The sequence below is a fragment of the Budorcas taxicolor genome, chromosome 3, assembly GCF_023091745.1.
Source record: "Budorcas taxicolor isolate Tak-1 chromosome 3, Takin1.1, whole genome shotgun sequence".
NCBI classification, from domain to species: Eukaryota; Metazoa; Chordata; class Mammalia; order Artiodactyla; family Bovidae; genus Budorcas; species Budorcas taxicolor.
Window position 1 is genome coordinate 66,917,482 of NC_068912.1, and position 21,624 is coordinate 66,939,105.

Consider the following 21,624-nt stretch of genomic DNA (forward strand, 5'->3'; position numbering starts at 1 on the left):
GCGTTCTTCATGGTCTTTGGGTATTCAAGAGACCCTTATTAGAGCACACATGCCCTGGAAAAGGCATTGAGATGTGTAAGAACATTTCAGCAGCTGACATATTGTGCTGTCTTGCTAACGGGAGGAAATGGAGACCTACACAGGTCAACTTGCCCAAGATCACTGAGGACTAGTTAGTGACAGTTTTGAGTCTGCTGTGCGTAACTCCAAAAGCTTGGCCAGGAGAGGAGGTGGGATAGGAAAAGAAGTGGACACTTCAGAAGCCATTTCATTTTATTTTGCAAACTTGCCCGTGCTGTCTCTGGGGCTCTAATTGGGATCAGCATTCACCCTGACTGAGAGCAGCCCACCAGAATGAGGATGTCAGCTGACCTGGGATGATAATTTCAGCAGGTGGAGCACAAAGAGGCATTTACCTTCCCTTCTCTGCCAGGGAATGGCAACCTACTCCAGTATTCCTTCCTGGAGAATCCCTTGGACAGAGGAGCCTGACGAGCTATAGTCCATGGGGTGAAAAAGAGTTAGACATGACTGAGTGACTAACAATTTCATTTTCAGGGCTTCCCTGGTGACTCAGATGGTAAAGAATCCACCTGCAATGTGGGAGACCTGGGGTTTGATCCCTGGGTTGGGAAGATACCCTGGAGAAGGGAATGGCAACCCACTCCAGTTTTCTTGCCTCGGAAATCCCATGGAGAGAGGAGTCTGGCGGGCTACAGTCCATGGGGTCTCTAAGAGTTGGACACGACCAAGCGACTAAGCACACGTAAACAGAATCACTGACCCTGTAGACGAAAAGTGTTATGAGACAGTGAAGAGCAGTCAGGCAGAGGGATATACCATCATTATCCACACATCCAGGAAACTCATCTTTGTAGGCAGGCTAAGGGCAGAATTTCAGCTAAGAACGTCCTGGCAGGGAAAGGAAAGAGCTGACCCGTGCATTTTACTTCTGTTAATATGTGTTTAGTTTGGCTGCTGTGGAGTAAATGTTGAGTTAACATAGGAAAGCATTTTGTTCTCACTACAGGGAGTTGGGCTGAGTACACTCTCTCCTTGAGATGATAATAATCTATAAAGTGGGGATAATAATATCTCTTGAACATTATTGTAAAGATTAATATAATGATATAGGCAAAGCGTATAGTTCAGTTCCTGGCACACTTTAAGTGCTCAAAAAATAACAGTTATTATTTAGATAGCTATGTATTCTGTATGACTTTAACTGCATGAAAATAGGTAGAACCAAGACAGGAAGCACAGACAACAGGTTATTTCTGAGTGGTTAGTTAGTCTTTGTTTTACATTTTCCTGTATTGTCTCATATCTATATAATTTCTATTTCTATAGACAGAAAAAATACATATAATTTTGGGAAAAAATGGCAACAATTTATTGAACACCATGTGCAGGCATATACATATGTAAGGCCCATTTCAAGGATTTCATCCAATCTTCCCAGCAAGCACTGAAGCTATTTTCCTGTTTTTAATTGAACTATAGTTGACATACAATATTATGTTAAGTTTCAGGTATACTGCATAGTGACATATACATTATGAAGTGATCACCACAATTTTTACCATGTGTCCTTGTACAAAGTTATTACAATATTACTGACTATATTCTCTATGCTGAATATTACATTCATGTGACTTATTTATTATATAGCTGGAGGTTTGCCCATTCCCCTACTCCTTATCTTCTGGAAACCTCCCATTGGTTCTCTGTATCTATGAGTTTATTTTTGTTTCATTTTGTTTGTTTTTTTTTTTAAATTTCACACGTAAGTGATATCATACAGTATTTGTCTTTCTCTGTCTGACTTATATAGCATAATAATCCTCTAGATGTATCTATGTTGTTGCAAATGGAAAGATTTCTTTTTTTTTTTATAGTAGTTGGAGGTATTTATTTTCTTTTTAAAAAAATAATGTTATTTGTGTATTTATTTTTGGCTGATCTGGGTTTTTTTGGTTGCGCAGGCTTTTCTCTAGTTGTGGTGAGTTGAGGTTCCTCTCTCGTTTCGGTGCTTGGGCTTCTCGTTGCAGTGGTTTCTCTTGTCTCTGAGTGTGAGCTCCAGAGCTCATGGGTGTCAGTAGCTGCAGCTCTGGGCTCTAGAGCACAGGCTTGATAGCCATGCGGCAGGGGCTTCGTTGCTTTGTGGCAGCAGATCTTCCCAGACCACAGATCAAACCTATATCTCCCGCACTGGCAGGCAGATTCTTTACTACTGAGCCAGCAGGGAAGCCCAGCTATTTTCAATCTATATTTTATAGAGAAACTGAACCATGTATAGTTAAATGACTTGTCATGGACATATGAAACCAGGCTCTGAATATAGGTCAGTGAACACGAAGTCACTATAACCAGGAGTTCACAAATGTGGTGAGAGATGGGGATGTGGTTAGAAACCCCGACTCCTCTATACTACCTCTCTTTCTCTTTCACACACATGCACGCACACACGCACACACACACACACACACACACAGACAACCTTCCCTTATGCTTTGCTGGGTACTAAAGGCACAGATGTTTAACTCGCTGGGGGTAAAACCAGGCTTGGGAACAGAAGACAGGGTGGTAACAGAGGAATCACATACAGACTTAGCCCTAAGCTGCGGACATGAGTTAGCATTTGGCCTTTAGTAGTGTCATGGCCAAGCAGATCCTCAAAGGACCTGCCTCTCAGAGCAAGAAGCTACAGGTATGCAAAAGCATCAGCCTGACTAACTAAACTGGATTTTTTTCAGCAACAGATGGTCCCAAGCATCAGGTACATCAGTCTCTGGAATATAGAGAGGCTGCTGAGATGTTTGTGGGTTGGGAAACCATCCATAGGCCTGAATGGGCTTCAAACAGAGTTGCAGGCCTGATAGGTACACAAGGAACACTCACTGTGCTCCCAACCAGGCTGATTACTCTGAATCTCTGGGGTGAAATTGTTCATCTGTATTTGTCTTTGCCAAATTTCAAATGAGTTGCTTGCCGGTAATTTGGAGGGTGCTGTACAAATGATGGGGTCCCTTGAGGGCATAAGTGAATCAACAGCGGCTCATTCTGTGCTTGTAGCATCTGCATCTTTGTTCATCTGGTCAGGTTTAAAGCAGGTGTTTGTTTTGGAGGGCAGCATGTGTTCTCCTCACATGAGCTGAATTGATATTAGAATCTCCTAGATTACTGTATCCAGGGATAAATCAAGATCATGCTTGATCTCGGTGAATTTGTGCCAGCAGAACGTGAAAGACTGTCTTCATAGACATCTCACTTGAAGGTCATTGGCTAGGGCAGTTGTACATTTTAGCAATGGCTACGTGAATTTTAGCATTGATTGAGACTACACATTTATCACATTGGTGACTCTTTCACTCCTAAGTTCTAGTTAGGAGTGCCAGTGTCTCTTCTCTGACACTTTATAAAACCTGTCTGAATGGAAGTTTTGCTTTACATCAGGAAGACTGTATGGATGATGTGAGTTCTTACTTACCAATTAGAAAAGTTAGGAGAATAAAGTAAGAAAAGAAAGGAGAATAAAGAACATAATTTTGTTGTTTGCACACAGTAGTCTATGGGGTCGCACAGAGTCGGACACGACTGAAGTGACTTAGCAGCAGCAGCAGCAGCAGCAGCAGCAGCAGTTGACAAAAACGATGCTTATTTTTACCCTACATCTTATTTATCACACTTGGCCATTTGGGGGTTTCAGAAGAAAAGTCTACTACCGCTGAGAGCAATTAAAAAGAAGACATTGAAAAGGATGTTTTCCCCAGCACTTCCAAGCAAGTTCATGACCTGTCCTGACCCTCCTAAAGACCCTGCTAGGACTTTTGGACCTTAAGTTCACAGGCAAGGTCAAGTGTGAAATATCCTGGTGGGGTACAGCCATCTTGAAGCCTGAACCTCAATCAACATTGCTGATGGGAGGCCTTTAGCACTCATCTCCCCCTCCCCCCTTTTTAAGGTTTTGCTCCCTTGTGTTTTAATGTTTACAAAATGGCCAATCCCCACTTAGCAGGGAGCCCCTCATGGGCCCAGTCACACCTTCCTCTTTTCTGAATTTCTCCTCACCCCTTGGATTTACACAGGCCCTAATTCTGAAGTGGTGCAGGAAAGATGCCTTTATTCCTCAGTTATTCAGAGAGTATTCCCAGGAGACTTGTTCACGACCTAGATGCTGGCTCAGTTCAATTCAGTTCAGTCGCTCAGTGCTGTCTGACTCTGTGACCCCATGAATCACAGCACGCCAGGCCTCCCTGTCCATCACCATCTCCCGGAGTTCACTCAGACTCACATCCCTCGAGTCGGTGATGCCATCCAGCCATCTCATCCTGGGTCGTCCCCTTCTCCTCCTGCCCCCAGTCCCTCCCAGCATCAGAGTCTTTTCCAATGAGTCAGCTCTTTGCATGAGGTGGCCAAAGTACTGGAGCTTCAGCTTTAGCATCATTCCTTCCAAAGAAATCCCAGGGTTGATCTCCTTCAGAATGGACTGGTTGGATCTCCTTGCAGTCCAAGGGACTCTCAAGAGTCTTCTCCAACACCACACTTCAAAAGCATCAATTCTTCAACGCTCAGCCTTCTTCACAGTCCAACTCTCACATCCATACAGGACCACAGGAAAAACCATAGCCTTGACTAGACAGACCTTAGTTGGCAAAGTAATGTCTCTGCTTTTGAATATACTATCTAGGTTGGTCATAACTTTTCTTCCAAGGAGTAAGCGTCTTGTAATTTCATGGCTGCAGTCACCATCTGCAGTGATTTTGGAGCCCCAACAATAATGCTGGCTAGATCAGAACAAAAATGTAAGACAGTCCACAGAAGACTTAATATTGTTAAGATGTTAAGATGTCAATACTGCCAAAGTGATCTACAGGTTTAACACAATCTCTATCAAAGTTCCAAAGTCTTGTTTTTTTTTTACAGAAATAAAGATAATTTTGCCCTAAAATTCTTGTGGAATCTCAAGGGACCCTGAATAGCCAAAGCAATCTTGAAAAGAACAAAGTTGGAGGGCTCACACTTCTTGATTTAAAACCTTATTACAAAGCCACAGTAGTCAAAATACTGTGGTACTGGCATAAAGTCAGTAATTTAGATCAATGGACTATAATAGAGAGTTCAGAAATAAACTCTCACATATATGGTCAAATGATTGTTGACAAGGATACCAAGACCATTCAGTGGCAAAAAAAAGTCTTTTCAGACAATGGTGTTGGGACAACTGTTTATCTACATTCAAAGAATGGAGTTGGATCCTTATGTTATACCATATACAAAACTTAGGTCAAAATGGATTAAAGTGCTAAATGTAGGAGCGAAAACTACAAAATTCTTAGAAGAAAACAGGGGAAAATCTTCATGACACCGGATTTGGCAATAATTTCTTGGACACAGCACCAAAAGCGCAGGAGACAAAAGCAAAAATAGATAAATTGGTTTATATAAAAACTATAAACTTCTGTGCATTAAAGGACACAGTCAACAGAGTGAAGAGGCAACCATCAACTCGACAACAAAACCCAAACAACTCAGTTAAAAATCAGGAAAAAGACTTAAGTAGACATTCTTCAAAGAAGACATATTAATATAACTGGCCAGTGAGCACATGAAAAGAGGCTCAACTTCATTAATCATTAGGAAAATGCAAACCAAAATCACAGTGATATCCATTAGGATGGTACCTCTGAAAAAAACAGACAATATGTGTTGGTGAGGATGCGGAGAAACTGAAACTCTTGTACATTGTTTGTGGGGATGTAAAATAGTGCAGCCACTATGGCTGACAGTATGTATGTGTATGTATTGATTCCCCCAAAAATTAAAAATAGAATTAGCGTATGATCCAGCAATTTCACTTCCGTGTATCTACCCCAAAGAGTTGAAAGCAGAGTCTTGAAGAGCTATTTGTACACCCATGTTCATAGCAGCATTAATTACAACAGCCCCAAAGTGGAAGTAACCCAAGTAACCATCAATAAATGAATGGATAAGCAAAATATTATTCATCCTTAACCAGGAAGGAAATTTTAACATATGCTACAACAGGAATGAACCTTGAGGACATTATGCTGAGTAAAAAATAAGCCAGTGACAGGACAAATGTGTCGGATTCCATGTATGTGAGGTGCGTAGAGTAATGGTCATTTCATAAAGACAGAGAGTGAACAGTGTTTCCAGGGACTGAGAGGACAGGGAAGCGGGGAGTTATTGTTCAAAGAGTGTAGAGCTTCAGTTTTGCAAGATGGTAAAAGTTGTAGAGATTGGCTGCATAACAGTACAAATACACTTCTCATGTCTGAATTAGACACTTAACATTAGTTAAGATGGTAAATTTGATATTCTATAAATATGCAGAACATGGTAAAACATTACTGTGATTTAAAAGAAACTAGAAGAATCCTCCCAATTCCATTTTGTAAAAAAAATAAAAATAAAGTTAGTCACTCAGCTGTGTCCAACTCTTTGCAACCCCACGGACTGTAGCCCACCAGGCTCCTCTGTCCATGGAATTCTCTGTCCATGGAATACTGGAGTGGGTTGCCATGACTTTCTCCAGGGGATCTTCCTGACACAGGGATTGGACCTGTTGTCTCCTGCAATGCAGGCAGATTCTTTACCATCTGAGCCACCAAAAAAACCTAAAACGATCCTCCTAACATCATTTTGTAAAAAAAGTGGTTAATTATATCAAAGTCCGAGCTCTTAAAGTAGTTTGTTTGGTGGGAAACAGCTCATTAGAATTCTGGTGTGTGAATTCTAAAGAACTACCTGGAACTGCCACAGTCCCAGGCTTTGCGCATAAATCCATTTCTCTCTGCTCACGCCTATCTTGACAAAGGCTCCTGAGCTGAGAGGAAGAAAGTCAGCCCTGGGGGTCAGGGCCACACTTGCCAACTAGGACAAGAAAGTTTTTCTCTGATTCTGATTGCAAGTAGGAAATGCAAGGGAGGGTTAGCAATTGTCCTTTAAGTATTTAGATGCCATCTAAGGAAATTAAAACAGAGGCTCAAAAAGAGGTTACAGTAACCTCCAGGAGACATAAAGGTACAGTTCCTCTCAATCAACGCTGAAGTTAAAGGTAGATGGAGATGGGCCCCCCCAAACCTTAGTCCTACCAGTAGTTGCTACTTACCAGTGAGTAGATACTACCTGTGCGACTGTGGGCAGGTCACTTAACCTCTCTGGGCTTAATTCATCACATTTACTATGAAGAAATACCCCCCTTTCTCTATCTAAAAGGTTATTAAAAATGTATCAAAGGAAATTATGTAATAAAATATTTTAAAACTAGTCTAAAGAGATCTCTATATAAATATTAATTCTTGTAGGCTGTGGAGTCTTTGTTTAACAAACGGGGACAGTTGTTTCCCTCTTGTTTGCATAAGAGGGACAAATTAGAGATAATGTGTGCAAGCATGTAGCACAGGACTCAGCCCAGAGTAGGTTCTATAAATGATGGCAGTATTTTTTACTCACTGCTATTCTCCTGTGAGTGGCCTCCCAGTGAAGGGGCTGGGCCTTGGGCATCTGATTTTGCCTGTCCAGCATCTGTTCTCCCTGCCTTCTTCTAAGAGCATCCTATCTGTCTTCAGGTAATTCCCTTCCCTTTCTCAGTCCGTGTGGTTCAGGGGTGGTACCCATTTTCCCTCCTTTTCTCCCATCTTTGCCCTGGTCTTCCAGGCTGAACCAGGATATCCCTGGATAATCCACAGTGATTAGTTCAGTGAAGGGCCCAGGACCTGACAATCCAGGATAATGAAACAAAACCCTGGGTTCTTCTTTTTTGCTGGACCCACTGGAGAATAGAAACACTTTTGTGATGTCACTTAGATGATAGAGTATGTCTCTAACAGGAAGAAAATGAGGCCAATGCAAAGAAAGAAAATCCAAGAAATGGACAAAGTCAGATGACTGACAAACAAATTTGAATACATGAATCCACTAAAGTGTGAACTGCCCTTGGAGGTTTTAGTTACTTGAACAATAAATATACCACAGCATCCCCACCCTACATGCCCCCCACTTTTTTGCTGAATTTCTGCCATTTGTAATAGAAAGTTTTATTGAATAGAATTGACAGACTTTGAATTTATTCCCTCAGCTTCCACGATATCCCCTATTTGTCTTCTGGGATGATCTCCATAGCAACACTCACCCTACGTCCAAACTCTTCTCCTTGCTTCACTTCCCGAGGATAGCCATCAATCAGGAAGCCCTTGGTGTTGCTGAGGCTGGCCACCATGGCCTCCTTCAGGAGCTCCAGAATGATGCCCTGGAGCAGAGGGAGAGCGGTCAGGATTCAGACTCTTCCACAGAGCAGCGTGGAGTTACCAAAGGTCTCCCAACCATCCCATCATGGCAAGGGGGAGAAATGTGCTAGTTAGATTAACAGTGGATGGCAATGTCCTGTATTTCATCAACGATAAATCTCAGCCCCCCACCACCCAATTTTAATGTCTGTGGGACTGGTAGGTATTTTACAATTGGTACTGGGTCCAAGTCTGTTGATGTTTTTTCTTACTGGTAAATTTTAATGGTTAAAGTTTTGGGGGGGTTGCCTAAAAATAATGGTATCTTAAATTGGGTGAAATATGGTACTGTATTTCAAGCAGTAGCACTCCTTGAATTAGGCCCAATGGAATTTAAAACTAGACAAAACATGGTATAAAATGTGCTTCAGTGTTGATTTTTTTTTTCCCAGTAAATATTTTGTAAAATTTGCAGGATATGCACTGACTTGAGTAGACTTTCAGTAGACATGATGTAGCATTTTCTAGCAATATCACTTCGTTAAAAATTTTGATTTAACTTGTGCTTACAGAAAACAAGGAAGCTACCAGCTACCCAAATGGGGGGAATTCCTTGTGTTCTCTGGGTCCCTGGCTACCTTTGACTTTCAGCAGGGGCTGGGGAATGTAACTATCGCAAAGAGCAGTCAGAATCTATCCCTAGATAATAATGAATTAAATCCTCATGAAGTTTATATTTTAGTGAAAAATAGATACTAGATGAACAAGTAAATATGTAAAAATAATTAGAGAAAAGTACTAGGAACAAAATTAAAGCAGATTAGAAGAGGCAGATTGTGAGAGGTGCTGTTTTTAGATGGGGTATGCAGGCCTCTTTGATAGACGGTGATATTTAAGTAGACATCTGGATGAAGTAGAGGAGCAAGCTATATGCATGTATGAAAGAAGGGCACTCAGGCTGAGGAAATAGACAATGCAAGGGCCCAGAGGCAGAAGCAGTCTGGCCTGTGGGAGGAAGAATGGGGGTGTGGGTTGGGTAAGAGGAAATATGAGAGTCATGGAAAAGAGCATTGGAGAGCAAGCTGGAGTCCAGAGCCATGGGAAAGTCTCTGGATTTCCTTCAAAATGTGGTGAGGAGCTGTTGGAAGGTTCTGGGAAGGGGGATAAATGTTTTTAAGAAATCACTCTGGCTGCTGTGAAAAGAGTAAACTGTAGGGGAAAAAGAGTGGGCAGAAGGAGGCCTATTAAGAGGCAACTACAGGACTTCCTTGGTGGTAAAGTGGATAGGAATCCGCTGGCCAATGCAGGTAACATAGGTTCGATCCCTGGTCCAGGAAGATTCCACTTGCCTTGGAGCAACTAAGCCTGTGCGCCACAACTACTGAAGCCTGTGCGCTCTAGGGCCTTTGAGCCGCCACTACTGAGGCCACACGCGGCAACTACTGAAGCTCGCAAGCCTAGAGGCTGTGCTGCGCAAGAGAAGCCACCGCGATGAGAAACCCAAGCACTGCAACAAAGAGTAGCCCCTACTCGCTGAAACTAGAGAAAGTCCTCAGAAAGCAACGAAGACCCAGTGTGGCCAATATAAGTAAACAGATTAATCAATACATCTCCAAAGCTTAAGGAAAAAAGAAAAAGAGAGAAAAGAGACAACTGCAGTGGTCTGTTTCCTTTTTGAGAACCATTCTGGCTTCCAGGTGGGAAACAGACTGCAGCTGGTTAAAGAGGAGGCGAGAGGCTCTCTTAGCTAATAGGGGCTGCACTGGCATGCCCTGACTACAGAGCCTAGTGTGAGAGTTAGTCTGGAAGGGATGAATGTTTTATGATACCCGTGGCATCCAGCCTCTCAGATATGGATAGTGACTTGAAAACAACAAAAAAAGATAAATAAAAGGGATATTCTTCGGCTACCCAAGGAAGATAACAGATTTCATGTTAATGCCATTATACCTCTCAGAATGAGACCAAGACATTATTTTCTGTTTTTCAGAGGTTTCTAAAGTCCTTTGGACTGCAAAGAGATCAAATCAGTCAATCCTAAAGGAAATCAATCCTGAATATTCATTGGAAGGACTGATGCTGAAGTTGAAGCTACAATACTTTGGCCACCTTATTGGAAGAGCCAACTAATTGGAAAAGACCTTGATGCTGGGAAAGATTGAGGGGAGGAGGAGAAGCAGGCAACAGAGGATGAGGTGGTTGGATGGCATCATCAACTCAACGGACATGAGCTTGAGCAAGCTCTGGGAGATGGTGAAGGACAGGGAAGCCTGGCATGCTGCAGTCCACGGGGTCGAAAAGATTTGGACACGGCTTAGCAACCAAACAACAACAACTAATTCTAGATCTAGGTTCTGCTGCACCAAGATCATTTCTGCTTTGAAGCTTTTAACTCTAAAGCAGGGACCAATTTTAGGAAAAAGTATGAAATAGGTTACATTCAAGGGACTGGCAGAGCAACAAGACAGAAGGAACCAGGGCCTGGGCAACTTGGTCAGGCAGATGGGCCTCTGCTGTGGACCTCCTGCCTGCCTCTGGATTGTTAAAAGAAACAAAATACAGCATTGTCCTTTTTGAGTTTCTTTGTTTCTGAAGCTTAGTTTAATGGCAACACTTCCAGACCTCTCCCTGGGCAGAGAAGGCAGCTGTTGCTTACTGAGGGCACCAGCTCTCCACGTTCCGTGATGTCTCTGATCAACTTGCTTCTTTCAGATCCTGATGACAGCTCATTCCGCAGGAGCTCGCCAGTTGAGAGATGTGTAAATCCATATTTTTCCGCCAGCTTTCCACACTGTGTGCCTTTGCCAGAGCCTGGGCCACCTAGAAAAGAAGTCATGGGTCAGACATCCATCCCAAATCTGGCGCCCTGTTCGGGGCTGTAGCCGCACAGCGAGCAGGCTTCAGTGCTTGATCCGCCAGTGCGGCCTGAGCCCTGCTGATCTCCTGGGGGCGTGGTGGGAGCCGTGGGCACAGTGGTGAACAGGACACTGACCTCGCCCTCAAAGATTGTGCCCATGGAGGGCAGAGCGTGTTACAGACAACAGCAGTCACTACAGGTGGTCCAGTGGGGAGGAGTGCAGAGGGCGCAGGGGAGGGTCCATAGTCCCAATTTGGTGGACACACTCAGCAGATAAATTTCCTGGGGCCTTGAATCTGCTCATGAGCAAAGCAGGGACCACGGTGCCTGATATATGGTGACCACTCAACAAAGGCTAGCCGTTACTTTTTGTTTTTGTAATTCAGAAAATAATGCAAGCAATTTTGATTTAATCTAGACACAGGTAGTTTATTCACAAATATTTAGATTAATAGCATTTTGCTATATCAAATGAAGAGTACAGCAGTTTGGATAAATCCTGACACAGAAACAATTAAGACCCACTGTGACTAACTTTGGGAATTAGGGTGTCGCACCTAAACAAGCCACAGTCTTTACTTTGTGGTTGTTAGCCACTACTTTTAAAATCAGTTGTTTTCAAATTTATGGTTACCAAAGAGGCAAGGTGAGGGGGATAAATTAGGAGTTGGGGATAAACATACACACGCTAGTATATATAAAATAGATAACTGACAGGGACCTACTATATAGCATAAGGACCTCTACTCAATATTTTATAATAACCTATAAGGGAAAAGAATCTGAAAAAGAACAGACAAATATATATGAAAACTGAATCACTGTGCTTTACACTTGAAACTAACACAACATTGTATACCAACTCACTTCAATAAAAAATGGTTTCCACAAATATCATATAGTGATGCATACATATGGAATCTAGAAAGATGGTACTGATGAACCTACGTTCAGGGCAGCAATGGAGCAATGGTAAACATAGGTATATGGCAGAAACCAATAAATACTGTAATTTTCCTTCAACTAGAAATTAAAACAAGATTTAAAAAGAAAAAAATTGTTTTCCTTTTTAAATAATCATAAAGTTACAGACGAGTTATGAGTACAAAGAACTTTTTGAAACATTTGATAATCAGCTGCCAACCTGATGCCTCATCGTTAGAGAACACTTTAATGTCATTTCCTCCAGACAAGGAGCCAAGCGCATCCTCCTACATAACTACATCTTTGGACCTTATTCACATGTCAATGGAATTGTCCCAATCATCTCAATAATGTCCTCTGAAGCCAGTGGGTCAAGTTTAGAATCACGTGCTGCCTTTAGTTGCCATGTCTTTCTGGTCTTCTTCCATATGGGCCAGTTCCTCTGTATTTCATTGACACGTTGGAAGATTACAAATAGTTATTTTACAGAATGTCCGTCAGCATGAATTTTTCTATTGTTTTCTAGCTACTAATACTCAGGATCTCCCATATTCCTTTGATGAACATTACATCCTGATTCTTTCCTTGTCTCCCCCACCAAGTTGCAAGATTTTACACCTTAAAAAATATCAATAGCTAACTTTTGCCAAGTGCTTACTGTACTGGTCACTGTTCTAAGCACTATATGTGTATTAATTTTAAATAATCTGAAGAGAGGCAGACATTGGTATTATTCCCATTTTACAGATGGGGAAGTAGAGTCACAAAGAAGTTAACTGCCTTAGGTGGCATGGGTAAGTAAATAGCAAGTCTAGGATTTGAAGCCTGAACTCTGGCTCTGAGAGGTGTTCCCTCCTCATTTGGCTGCTGCACCCAGGTTTACCTGCTACGTTTCAGGTCCTCTTGTTCTTAGTGTACAGCAGGCATCCTGCCTCTGTGTGGGGCAAAGGGTGAGGCTTTGGGGTCCAGCAGACCCATGAGCAGGATGATTTGCCTGAAAAGCATGTCACTTCCCAGCTGCAGAGCATTCTGTGGCTTCCCTTTCTCCAACTGCTTAGAGTGGCATTTGTAGCTTCTAGGAGCTAGTTCCATTCAGCCTCTCCAACTTTTTTCTGCATTTCTTATCCTCACCCAACATTGACCTGTCCAACCACAGACTGTCCTTTCATCAAGACATATTTGAAAAAACACTTTTCTAATTGTGAGATAATTGCAGATTCACATTTGTAAGAATAATATAGAGAGATCCCGAATCCTCTCCTTTACCGTTTAATCCATGAATCCTTTACCGTTTCCCCTAGTGGTGACATTTTCCACAACTGTATCACATCATAATATCACAACCAGAGTATTAGCACTGATGTAATACAGAAGTAGAACATTCCCATCAGTGCCAGAGTCCCTTATGCTGTCCTTTTATAGCCACACCCACTTCTCTCTACGCACACAACCCCTCCATCCTTAACCTCTGGCAACCACTAAATCTGTATATAATTTTGTCATTTTGAGAGAATTGTATCAGTGGAACCATAGGCATCAAGATATAGTTTTCCAATGTGTTTTTGCTCTTCCGGTCCTCAGCCTGGATGGCTTCCACTTTCTACTCTATCAGGATTCTCTTCATCCCATGGGTCTGGATCCAATGTTTCCCCCTTCCAGCAGCAATCAGTCTGTCCACCTCACCTCTCCTGGGGTGAGTGATGTAACCCCCACTTGGGTGCCCTTGGCCTGTCTTACACTTGCTCTAGGTCTTCCACTAGACCTTCTGCCCCACAGCATCTACACAGTACCTGGCCATGGTAGGTGCTTCTTAATGCTTGGAGGATTTCCTGGTTAAAAGGAAATATGTAACACCGAAATGTAAAACACGATTGAGGTTTTAGCATGGTAGTGAGTGCTTGAACTTGTTCTGTAATTTTCCTGTCTGGCCTCTTTTCATCTTCAAAACTCCTTTCTCGGAACAACTGGCAACAAACCTCTTGAGGGGCAATACTTGTGGCCCCTCATTAGTGGAAGGGCCTCTCACTCCCTCTCTTTTGCCTTGGCAGCGAATCCAGGAAACGTCCACGCTTTGACTTCTGCTCATTTGTAGAGCTGCTCTTGACCAAATGGGAAGGGTTCAGAGCGCTCGCTGTATTGTCATGGTGGCCAAGATGTACTAGGAAAACAGCAATTATAGAGGCTCGAAAAAATAATGCAGACCACTTAGCAGGAGAGGCTGATTGCCAGCTGATGCTAGCAGCACCATGACTCCTGAGATAACAGGGATGGAGAATGGGAACAAGGGAGGGCCACTCTGGGCAGAAGTGCTTCCAGATAAGGAGGGAGGGAAACAAAGGGCCAGGCTCTGGCAGCACCCCAGAGGGCCTCTGTGGCTGGATTTACCTAGAGACTCTTTCTTGAGGATGGCTGGAAGCCAGTCATGTGGAAAAAAGATATTTTCAGCCTTGGCTTATAGGGCAAAAATGCTGCATTTCAATTATTTTCTTCTTGCAGCATCCTCCTAATTTGACTATTATAATTTTTGTTCCTTTCAAATGTTATTTAATACATCTTGACACAAAGGCAATTAAAACATCTTCAGCTCAAATTAACCACAGCTGTGTGTGAAACAGCAGCCACTGCTTCAGTTAGAAACCGTTCGTGGGAGCAACAGCTGCAAATTCTTAACATTCTTTGGGCAAATGGGGCAGGCACAGTGGAATTTTAAGTAATCTCCACAATGGTTTGATTTTTCCCTCGGCTCCAAACCAGGGAACAAAGTGATTTTTATCACTGCCGTGAAGGCACCAAAACTGCTGGGAGATGTAGGAATTTTCATAGGCTGTCACTGACATTTATTTGAGGGCTTCACTTATGACACTGAAATAAAACACAATGGAGCCTTGATATCCTTCCAGGATAATTTGTTACATGAGGAAAACCCTTCTGAAGTGATTTTCACATATCTGAACAAGCGGGCTGCATTCTCTCCTGATGAGATGACTGACAGGAGATGGGGAGCTGTCCCATTTATTGTCATCCCGCTGATTTTTCCTGTATCATTATTCAGGCTTAATCCCTGAACAAACGGATACACAAAATACTGCATGGTGTGATTCACAAAGGCAGCCTGGGCTAAGAGGTTCCGTATTAAAAGTGTCTGTCAACACTTTTAAAAAAAGAAAAGGTGAAAAATCTTTATTCTCAACCACCAATGTAATTTAAAATTTTCTCCATGTGAGGCCAAAGGTGCTATATTGCGAGAAGTGCAAATGCTGTGAACCTCCACTTCGCAGCTCGGTGTATCCCTTGCCCTTCCCCAATGTCTCAGTGGATAAAGAACTTGCCTGCCAATGCAGGAGACACAGGAGCCGTGGGTTTGATCCCTGAGTCCGGAAGATCCCCTGGAGGAGGAAATGGCAACCCACTCCAGTATTCTTGCCTGGAAAGTCCCATGGACAGAAGAGCCTGGAGGGCTACGGTCCGTGGGATCACAAAGGGTTGATACGACTGAGTGACTAACACAACAACAACACAACGCTGCACCGAGGGAAGGGGAGTGCCTGCAGGAGACCCGGGAGCCAAGCGCCACAGCTGGCCTCGCTTTCCTGCCTTCGCCTTGGTACCTGGTGTTCTGCAGAGCTGAAACAAGCTGTGTCATGCCAGCATGTCCACCTCAGCCACCTTCTCCAGGGCACTATCTTCAGGGGCAATACTCTCAGGGGACACCTCCTGCAGTGGGGCTCCCTGCAGCAGAAGACCTGCCTCCTAAGCGACTTTGTGGGGTGCTTGGCTTTAGGATGAAAAGAATGAAATGGCAAAGCTGGTGTGTTAGAGCCCATTCTGTGCTCAGGAAGAAAGTAAATGATGATCTCAGGTTGATCATTAGTTCATTTCAATACAGTCGGTCAGTTGTGTCCAACTCTTTGCGACCCCATGGACTGCAGCACACCAGGCTTCCCTGTCTATGACCGACTCCCGGAGCTTACTCAAACTCATGTTCATTGAGTCGGTGATGCCATCCAACCATCTCATACTCTGTCGTCCCCTTCTCTTCCTGCCTTTAATCTTTCTCAGCAGCAGGGTCTTTTCCAATAAGTCAGTTCTTTGCATCAGGTGGTCAAAGCATTGGAGCTTCAGCTTCAGCATGAGGCCTTCCAATGAATATTCAGGATTGATTTCCTTTAAGATTGATTGGTTGGATCTCCTTGCAGTCCAAGGGGCTCTCAAGTCTTCTCCAACACCACAGTTCAAAAGCATCAATTCTTCAGTGCTCAGCTTTCTTTATAGTCCAACTCTCACAACCGTACATGACTATTGGAAAGACCATAGCCTTGACTAGAAGGTCCTTTGTCAGCAAAGCAATATCTCTGCTTTTTAACATGCTGTCTAGGTTGGTCATAGCTTTTCTTCCAAGGAACAAACGTCTTTTAATTTCATGGCTGCAGTCACCATCTGCAGTGATTTTGGAGCCCAAGAAAATAAAGTCTCTCACTGTTTCAATTGCTTCATCCAGCCTGGGGTTTCTCATGATGTACTCTGCATATAAGCTAAAAAAGCAGGGTGACAATATACAGCCTTGATGTGCTCCTTTCCCAGTTTGGGACCAGTGTGTTGTTCCATGTCCAGTTCTAACTCTTGCTTCTTGACCTGCATACAGATTTCTCAGGAGACAGGTAAGGTGTTCTGGTATTCCCACCTCTTGAAGAATTTTCCACAATTTATTGTGATCTACACAGTCAAAGTGCTTCCCTGTGGCTCAGAGCTTAAAGCGTCTGCCTCCAATACAGGAGACCCGGGTTTGGTCCCTGGGTCGGGAAGATCCCCTGGAGCAGGAGATGGTAACCCACTGCAGTATTCTTGCCTGGAGAATCTCATGGATGGAGAAGCCTGGTAGGCTACAGTCTACGGGGTCGCAAAGAGTCAGACACGACTGAGTGACTTCACTTCACTTCACACAGTCAAAGGCTTTGGCATAGTCAATAAAGAAGAAGTAGAATTTTTTCTGGAATTCTCTTGCTTTTTCGATGGTCTAATGGATGTTGGCAATTTGATCTCTGGTTCCTCTGCCATTTCTAAATCCAGCTTGAACACCTGGAAGTTTCACGGTTCACATACTGTTGAAGCCTGACTGGGAGAATTTTGAGCATTACTTTGCTAGCATGTGAGATGAGTGCAATTGTGTGACAGTTTGAACATTTTTTGGCATTGCCCTGCTTTGGGATTGGAATGAAAACTGACTTTTTCCAGTCCTGTGGCCACTGCTGAGTTTTCTATATTTGCTGGCATACTGAGTGTGGCACTTTCATAGCATCATCTTTTAGGACTTGAAGCAGCTCAGCTGGCCCACTTGACTTCGCATTCCAGGATGTCTGGCTCTAGGTGGGTGATCACACCGTCATGGTTATCTCGGTCATGAAGAACTTTTTTGTATAGTTCTGTGTATTCTTGCTACCTCTTGTTAATATCTTCTGCTTCTCTTAAGTCCACACTGTTTCTGTCCTTTGTTGTGCCCATCTTTGTATGAAACGCTCCTCGGTATCTCTAATTTTCTTGAAGAGATCTCTAGTCTTTTCCATTCTATTGTTTCCCTCTATTTCTTTGCATTGATCACTGAGGAAGCCTTTCTTATCTCTCCTTGCTATTCTTTGGAACTCTGCATTCAAATGGGTATGTCTTTCCTTTTCTTTTTCTATTTTAAATTTTTATTTTTACTTTATTTTGCTTTACAATACTGTATTAGTTTTGCCATACATTGACATGAATCCGCCATGGGTGTACATGAGTTCCCAATCCTGAACCCCCCTCCCACCTCCCACCCCATATCATCTCTCTGGATCTTCCCCGTGTACCAGAGAATGGCACTGAAACATGTATACTATCATGTAAGAAATGAATCGCCAGTCTATGTTTGATGCAGGATACAGGATGTCTTTCCTTTTTTACTTTGCCTTTAGTTTCTTTTCTTTTCTCAGCTATTTGTAATTCGCTGAACAGGATAATAATTAGCTGAATCCCAAATACAAACAAATACATGGATGTAGTTTCTATTATACTTAACAATCTTTTGAATATTAATGGTGTAGAGCAGGCAATGGTGTCCCTGGTTGAGATTTTATTGTATCCTGGTAAATGTAGGATAGCAAGGAGATCAACCCAGTCAATCCTGAAGGAAATCAAAACTGAACATTCATTGGAAGGACTGATGATGAAGCCAAGGCTCCAATACTCTGGCCATTGATGCAAAGAGCTGACTCACTGGAAAAGATCCTGATGCTGGGGAAGATTGAAGGCAAGAGGAGAAAAGGATAGCAGAGGATGAGATGGTTGGATAGAATCACTGACTCAAAGGACATGAAGTTGGGCAAACTCTGGGAGATAGAGAGGGACAGGGAGGCCTGGCATGCTGCAGTTCATGGTGTTGCAAGGAGTCGGACATGACTTAGTGACTGAACAACAGCAACAGTAACAAGAAGAGGTCACTCATCTTTTTAGCTCTTCCTGAGTTACATCTGATTTCGGTGTTGACCATCTGGTGATGTCCATGTGTAAAGCCTTCTCTTGTGATGCTGGAAGATGGTGTTTGCATTCTCTTGGCAAAACTCTATTAGCCTTTGCCCTGCTTCATTCCGTATTCCAAGGCCAAATTTGCCTGTTATAACCTCTATCCAGTCAGCAAAAACAAGACCAGGAGCTGACTGTGGCTCAGATCATGAACTCCTTATTGCCAAATTCAGACTGAAATTGAAGAAAGTAGGGAAAACCACTAGACCATTCAGGTATGACCAAAATCAAATCCTTTATGATTATACAGGGAAGTGAGAAATAGATTTAAGCGACTAGATCTGATAGATAGAGTGCCTGATGAACTATGGACTGAGGTTCATGACATTGTACAGGAGACAGGGATCAAGACCATCCTCATGGCAAAGAAATGCAAAAAAGCAAAATGGCTGTCTGGGGAGGCCTTACAGATAGCTGTGAAAAGAAGAGAAGCAAAAAGCAAAGGAGAAAAGGAAAGATATAAACATCTGAATGCAGAGTTCCAAAGAATAGTAAGAAGAGATAAAAAAAGCCTTCCTCAGCGATCAATGCAAAGAAATAGAGGAAAACAACAGAATGAGAACATTTCATGCAAAGATGGGCTCAATAAAGGAAAGAAATGGTATGGACCTAACAGAAGCAGAAGATATTAAGAAGAGGTGGCAAGAATACACAGGAGAACTGTACAAAAAAGATCTTCATGACCCAGATAATCATGATGGTGTGATCACTCACCTAGAGCCAGACATCCTGGAATGTGAGGTCAAGTGGGCCTTAGAAAGGATCACTATGAACAAAGCTAGTGGAGGTGATGGAATTCCAGTGGAGCCATTTCAAATCCTGAAAGATGATGCTGTGAAAGTGCTGCACTCAATATGCTAGCAAATTTGGAAAACTCAGCAGTGGCCACAGGACTGGAAAAGGTCAGTTTTCATTCCAATCCCAAAGAAAGGCAATGCCAAAGAATGCTCAAACTACCGTACAATTGCACTCACCTCACACGCTAGTAAAGTAATGCTCAAAATTCTCCAAGCCAGGCTTCAGCAATACGTGAACTGTGAGATTCCAGATGTTCAAGCTGGTTTTAGAAAAGGCAGAGGAACCAGAGATCAAATTGCCAACACCTGTTGGATCATCAAAAAAGCAAGAGAGTTCCAGAAAAACATCTTATTTCTGCTTTATTGACTATGCCAAAGCTTTGACTGTGTGGATCACAAGAAACTGTGGACAATTCTGAAAGAGATGGGAATACCAGACCACCTGACCTGCCTCTTGAGAAACGTGTATGCAGCTCAGGAAGCAACAGTTAGAACTGGACATGAAACAACAGACTGGTTCCAAATAGGAAAAGGAGTACATCAAGGCTGTATATTGTCACCCTGCTTATTTAATGTATATGCAGAGTACATCATGAGAAAGCTGGGCTGGAAGAAGCACAAGCTGGAATCAAGATTGCTGGGAGAAATATCAATCACCTCAGATATGCAGATGACATCACCCTGATGGCAGAAAGTGAAGAGGAACTAAAAAGCCTCTTGATGAAAGTGAAAGAGGAGAGTGAAAAAGTTGGCTTAAAGCTCAACATTCAGAAAATGAAGATCATGGCATCTGGTCCCATCACTTCATGGGAAATAGATGGGGAAACAGTGGAAACAGTGTCACACTTTATTTTTGGGGGCTCCAAAATCACTGCAGATGATGACTGCAGGCGTGAAATTAAAAGACGTTTACTCCTTGGAAGAAAAGTTATGACCAACCTAGACAGCATATTCAAAAGCAGAGACATTACTTTGCCAACAAAGGTCCATCTAGTCAAGGCTATGGTTTTTCCAGTAGTCATGTATGGATGTGAGAGTTGGACTGTGAAGAAGGCTGAGCACCGAAGAATTGATGCTTTTGAACTGTGGTGTTGGAGAAGACTCTTGAGAGTCCCTTGGACTGCAAGGAGATCCAACCAGTCCATCCTAAAGGAGATCAGCCCTGGGATCTCTTTGGAAGAAATGATGCTAAAGCTGAAGCTCCAGTACTTTGGCCACCTCATGTGAAGGGTTGACTCATTGTAAAAGCCTCTGATGCTGGGAGGGATTGAGGGCAGGAGGAGAAGGGGACGACAGAGGATGAGATGGCTGGATGGCATCACCGACTCGATGGACATGAGTTTGAGTGAACTCTGGGAGTTGGTCATGGGCGGGGAGGCCTGGCATGCTGCGATTCATGGGGTCACAAAGAGTCGGACACGACTGAGCGACTGAACTGAGTTACATCTGCAGGGCTTCATCTACATCAAGGTTGGAATCAAACATAATCCAACAACCGGGATGGGGACTAGCCATCACTCTGAGATGTCCAGACCACCTACAGGAAATTAAGATATATACTAATGTGTGCGTTTACACATACAAACACATATATGTATACATATATTTATATATATATGGCTGTACATGTACAAATATGTATCTGGTTTGGAAAGCTCATAACGTTTATATTTTCAAGGCAAAGCAGAGGGGACAGCATTCCACAGGTTCTAATGTCATCAGCAATGTTCTTTAGGCCTCAATTCCCATCTCACCCCAGCCTCAGGGTTCTTTAAACCTCTTCAGCACCAATGACCTTCATTACTAACCTAATTTTAGCTCCTCTTTGATGTGGCTGAACCTAGGAGTGCATCATTACTTGGGTCTGTCCTCCCAACCCGCTCACATCTTGCTCTCCCTGTCTCTTTTCCCTTGACCTCTGATTGTTTCCCTGGTGGCTCAGATGGTAAAGAATCTGCCTGCAATGCAGGAGACCAGGTTCAGTCCCTGAATCAGGAAGATCCCCTGGGGAAGTGAATGGCAACCCACTCTAGTATTCTTGCCTGGCGAATTTCATAGAAAGAGGAGCCTGGCAGGCTACAGTCCCTGGGGACATGACTGAGCGACTAATACTTTGACTTCTCAACTTGTCTTCTGTTCACACTGTGACCTCAGCGAGTTGGTCTATTCCCTTGGGGCTCCATTTCCTGACCAGCTGGGTTCCAGAGCCATTCTCGTAACTCTGAATCTTTTACACCCTTTGAATTCT

At 43.1% G+C, this 21,624-nt stretch overlaps 1 protein-coding gene across 1 annotated transcript in view; it reads right to left on the reverse strand.

Annotated features, from left to right (window-relative positions):
• Nucleotides 1–21,624, reverse strand: part of AK5 (adenylate kinase 5) — a 270,567-nt gene that overhangs the window by 22,561 nt on the left and 226,382 nt on the right. Inside the window, exons 11-12 of the mRNA XM_052637682.1 lie at nt 10,909–11,072; nt 8,159–8,275 (exon numbers count right to left, since the gene is read on the reverse strand). Of these exons, the coding sequence (XP_052493642.1) occupies nt 8,159–8,275; nt 10,909–11,072 (281 nt within the window). The remainder of the gene's footprint in view (nt 1–8,158; nt 8,276–10,908; nt 11,073–21,624) is intronic.